Source organism: Impatiens glandulifera, chromosome 1 (genome assembly GCF_907164915.1).
Source record: "Impatiens glandulifera chromosome 1, dImpGla2.1, whole genome shotgun sequence".
Classification (NCBI taxonomy): domain Eukaryota; kingdom Viridiplantae; phylum Streptophyta; class Magnoliopsida; order Ericales; family Balsaminaceae; genus Impatiens; species Impatiens glandulifera.
In genome coordinates this window covers 5979546-5985047 of record NC_061862.1, presented here as the reverse complement: position 1 = coordinate 5985047, position 5502 = coordinate 5979546, and the positions used below count along the sequence as shown (strand labels likewise).

The window sequence follows — 5502 nt, the reverse complement described above, 5'->3', positions numbered from 1 at the left end:
TTAACTAAAATATTATAATATTATGTATTTTTTATTTTTTATTTTATCATTATATATTAATACTCTTTAAATTTTTTTTAAAAAAATTCTACACTTTTTCAAAATCACTAACCATCGTTCACTCACTTTTTTTTTTAAAGTTATTTAAATAATCCTGTCCTATCCAAACAAGGCCTTAGTTTCCAAAAGTAATTGTCTCAATTGATATAAAAAAATAATAAAAAAAAGTAAAAGTAAGATTTGAGATAAATTATGAGATGACTTTTGGTGTAATTTAAATTCTCTCTAGTTGAAAATAGTCAACTTATTAATTGTCAATTCCTTTATGTTTGTACACAAAACAAAAATAAAAATAAAAAAATCTGAATCAAAGATAGATAGATGGAGATGGTTAGATATAAATAGGAAGAAGAAGCGAATCAATTGCTTTGATCATGTTCATGTAGCCATAACCATATATCCATCATATAAAGAAAGAGAAACATAGCTAGAATAAAGGAATCTATTAATTACAAGCTTTACTAATTTACTCTCCCATGGCGGACGATTTCCATGTTGGAAGTGGCAACAACTGGTGGGACACCTCAAGAAACTCATCTTCTTCCTCAGTCACTGCATCAGTCGGCCTTGGATGGACAACCTCATCAGAACCCAGATCTTCCGCCATGGATTCCGACGCCCCTTCCATCTCCGGCAACTCTAATTTGCTTTTTCACCAAAAAATTCAAGACCCTAATTCTAATCCCGACTTACAAATCATGGGTTTAGGTCTCAATTCTCATCAGACCATCGATTGGAATCCAAATTTAATGTAAGTCACTCCAAAACACATCTTAAAAGACAAATCTTTGATTCTCATTTGTTTCTCTTTCCGATTACAGAGGTGAAAAACCAGAAATCAGCAGTTTCCGATCTAGTATGCTTCAAGAACAGTGGAGACAACCCATCGCCGCCGCCGCCGCCGCCGGAAGCTCGGATAATTCAACCGGAAACATCTTTAAGCAAAGTAATCGTGGGTTTTCTTTAGACAATCAACATGAATTTAACTCATCTGGATCAACTGAAGCTACTGAAAGTTATAATTCAGATCCTATGATTGGTTATGGAAGTCCATCGGCTATATTATTGCAAGGACTTTTAGCGTCGGATCAAGATAATCGTAATTACGCGTTTCCGACGAACTACGGCATGAATTCAAACGATACATGGAATAAATTTCCTCATCAATATATGAATTCGCCATTGACGTCGTCGTCGAATGATCAGTCTCAACAGTTCACTAACAGTGTTCCATTTTGGAATTCATCTGGAGTGACTAATGATGTCGACGTACGACCGGGATTTTTTCAGCCTACTCCGTCGCCGGCGACGTTTACTCCTCCGGTGACATTTGAAGAAAAACCTAAGGTAACTTTTTAGATATTTCCTTTATTTTTATTTTTTTTGTAAATAAAAACATTTAGAATCGAATAAATGGTTTTTCACTTTTAAAAAAACTTTTTGGCATACGAATTACAATAATTATTTATTTCAAATGATCATATATGTATATATACCATGTTTTTTTTTAATAAAAAACTATCATACTAATCTCACTTAATTTATTTACTTTTATTACTTAAGTGCAACACCCCTGATAATAAAACTAGTATTTTATCAATATCATAATAACTTTTTAAAATGTTTAAAGTAATATTGAAAATGATTTTATTTTTATTTGATATGAGAAAAGTGATTGCATTATATAAAAAGAAATGATGTAAAAATTGATTTATTTATTTTTTGATAAACATGATTAATTTTTATTTTTTGACAAAATGAAAATATATGTTACTTTTATTGTGAATTTTAATTTGTATGGGAGAATCATTTCATAATTCAACTTTTTGAAGATTGTGGTGAAAATCTTTACAAAATAAATGAGTACAAAATATTATATGAAGTTTTAATACTTATAATTCAGAGTGTCTCGTCTTAATCGAAATTTTATTATTATTTTTTATCTTTTATTTAACTTGTTATATTTTATGTTAAAATAATAAATTTGTATTATATTTAGTATAAATAATCTAGTTTAGTTGATTGATTAGATGTTATAATAACTTTTGTTATATCTTAGATACAAATCTTTGTGGGGTAGTTTTTTTTAACTTTTTTTAAGGCCTCGGGGAGGGGTGGCCCTAGGCGATTGCTTAACTTGGCTCATCTTGGAGTTTGCACTATTATAACGCGACGAATTAATAAGAATGTTATTTCATGATTAAATAGAATTAACTATGTTTAGCAGATGAATACATTGGAGGGTCGAGATTTAGGAACAATGGGAAAGAAAAACAATAACAACATTACGATAGAGCCATCAAACAAGAGGGCCCGAAGCGAGGTCACACCGTCTCCTTTGCCAGCTTTTAAGGTACGTTTTGATTAATGATTCTTGATCAACCTTAATTAACTACTAATAAGCATGTCTTTGTGTAATTATGGGTTAAGAATAGCTTTTTTTCATCAATGATATGTTCTTTTTGTTTGTTTTGAGTAAAAAAATGTTGACCAAATAATGAAAAGTAACAATTAACCTAATTATTAGTTATTTGCGATCTGGCTGTTTGTTTGTAATGATATATTTATTCATGTAGGTGAGGAAAGAGAAGATGGGGGACAGAATCACCGCCCTCCAACAACTGGTTTCCCCTTTTGGAAAGGTAAACATTTATTTAAATTCCTTTAATTTCATTAGGGCGTCTCATCTCCATATCATTTCTGGTAAAAAAAAAAGTTTAAATTTCGACCCAGATGAGATCTTCTTCTTATAAATCACGAAATATATAAACCCTAGCTATATATATATACCATTCAATTCTAAAAAGCTCGTTTTATATTGGGTTTTTTTAGAGATAAAAGTTGTTTTTTTCTTTCTTAAAACCCAAATTATCTTCATCAATCATTTCTCTTTTAATATTTTATTAAAGAAATACAGTGATTAGATGAAGAGATGTGATATATTTTGTATCAATTATTCAATAGAAAGTTAAAATCAATTAAATTAATGGTATTAATTATAAATTGTTTTTTCTTTTCAGACTGATACGGCCTCAGTGTTATCTGAAGCCATTGAATCCATCAAGTTACTCCATGAACAAGTTGGTGTAAGTTATAATTCCATTAATACTAACTAATTAATTAATTACTTTTTTGATGAACAAGTAAGTAAGTAGGATTTCCTGATTTAAAAAAAAATTAATGTGTTTTTTTTCTAATTGTTCCAACATTATCTATGATGAACTAATTAATTAATAATGAATTCACACTAGCTAATGAATTAAGGTTGATTAATCAGGTTTTAAGCAGCCCATACATGAAAAATGGAACTTCCATGCAGCAAAAACAACAAAATCGTATGGAGAAATCGAAAGAGGCGGCGGTGGATGGTGGCGGTGGCGGTGGCGGAAAGCAAGATCTGAGAAGCCGGGGGCTTTGTTTGGTTCCGGTTTCAAGCACATTCCCAGTCACCCATGAGCCAACCGTGGATTACTGGAACCCTACTTTTGGAGGAAACTTTAGATAATTAATAATTATTAATAATAATAATAATAACACATATATATAAATGTAACTTAGAAGGTAAATATATGTTAAGTTACTACTAATTATAAGTTCACAACAGGTAAACTAAAGAGAAAATAATTTAATTAGTTCTCTTTTGCATGCACTTAATAATTAATTATCTTCTTAATGTTATTTTTTAATTGGGTCCGTAGTAAAATAAATGAAAAAAAAAGGTAACGGGGGAATCCAATCAGATATAATCGATCGATGATTAATCAATATTGATCGGAAACCTCAGCTTTTTATTATTATTATTTTAATTTGTGTGGAATATAAATATATGATAGTGGGAAGTGTTTGATATATATATGGCCCGCCGGTTTTCCTTTAATTAATTCTTTTTTAGGGTTTCTGATCCCTTTATTTACTCTATCGATCTTACTTATTATCTTTTCTTCAACATCTGTCTTTAAATGGTTATATTCATTTTATAGGGTCTCAAAGCTTTCTAAAAAGCTAAAGGGTCTTTTTTTTTTTTTTTTAATCTTTGGGTATACATGAAAGAAAGTCTAACCAAAGCTCTACAGCTGACGTTTGTGCTTTAATTTGTCTTTATTTTTATGTGTCTGACTTCCTTTATTCTATATGTCTGAATCCCTAATTACTAGAAGTCAGTACATATATAGTGTGTTGTCTCATCTTATAGAATAATACCATTAGGACTTGGATTCTCTTGTTTCGAACTTGCTTTATAAACTATAGAAAATATTTTGTTTCAATAAACTAACTTGTATTATGATTGGTTTCAATGCCTAAATTTATTTTTAGTTGTTTGGAAGTTTGTGTGGAGACAATCAATTTGAATAGTCTAAAACGGTGAGTTTTTATTTTGGTTATTTTTTTGATAGATTATATGGGTGGAACCGAACCGAAAAACTTTCGATAACTATAAACTATCGATGAGGTCCATTCACAACGCTATTATCATTATGATATCCGAAGTGAGATCTATTAAGAACGTGGACTCATCGAATTATCGCATTGCTCTTTTAATTAGAAGATCTTTGTGTTCGATGATTTTGAATTTTTGTTTTTCTCGTTTTGTTTTTCAATTTTCTCTGCATTTTTCATTAAATACTTTTGTCGTTGTTTTGACTACACTTTAATTTTCATGAGCCATTTAAAAAAAATAAAAAATAAAATAAATAGGCTTTTTTAGTTTTTAGGGAAAGAATATACTTTTTATTTTAAAATGAACCATACAATTATATTATGATATTGATAAACATTTAAACATAACGATAAAATTATAACACTTGTGTATGAAAATTAATTAAATATATTGAAAATCTTCCAAAAGAGCAATGAAATTTCCCACCGAATGCATTGGTTCTCTAGATCGAACCTCATATAATGCCAAGATGATAACGTTGTAAAGAATCTGCAACGGTCGTTTAAGATTATTGAAGGTTTTGCGATACTTCTGCAACCAAATTATCCATTAGAAAATAATAAGGATATATCATCAATTTTAGACCCGCAAAACTAGTCGACTCAATCCACATTTCTCAACACACACCATTGATTCCCGTCATAACCCAATGAATACCAGTAATGTTTCAAAGAAGACTTCAAATACTAGTAACACCCTTATAATGTAGAAGAAGATTAGGAGTCGTCTCCACCTTCTTGAGACACAAACGACATAGACTAACTAAGAAAAGACTTCTATCATTAGTTATAATCTCAACATGAATCACACTTCACCCAAAAAAAGAGATCTCAGTGGGAACCCTAAACTCCCATATTTTCTCATAGAACAACTCATTTGGAACAACTCTATTGAAAAGAGAATAACAATGTCTCACATGAAACTTATCAATATTCCTTCATCGCATCGCATATTGATTTATTTGAGCCACCCATTTGTTGACCACTAAGGATAACAATCAATTA

General features: G+C 30.1%; 1 protein-coding gene across 2 annotated transcripts; it reads left to right on the top strand.

Annotated features, from left to right (window-relative positions):
• Positions 1-456: 456 nt before the first annotated feature.
• Positions 457-3692, top strand: LOC124921742 (transcription factor bHLH112-like). 2 transcript variants are annotated; one of them, XM_047462438.1, is made up of 6 exons: positions 457-811; positions 882-1407; positions 2288-2413; positions 2637-2702; positions 3081-3146; positions 3338-3692. In XM_047462438.1, exons 1-6 carry the CDS (start codon positions 537-539, stop codon positions 3563-3565), a joined length of 1287 nt encoding a protein of 428 aa, XP_047318394.1. In that variant the 5' UTR covers positions 457-536; the 3' UTR covers positions 3566-3692. The 2 variants fall into 2 exon arrangements, with proteins under 2 accessions (XP_047318394.1, XP_047318393.1); XM_047462437.1 differs by having other exon boundaries at positions 2285-2413.
• The last annotated feature ends 1810 nt before the right edge of the window (positions 3693-5502 follow it).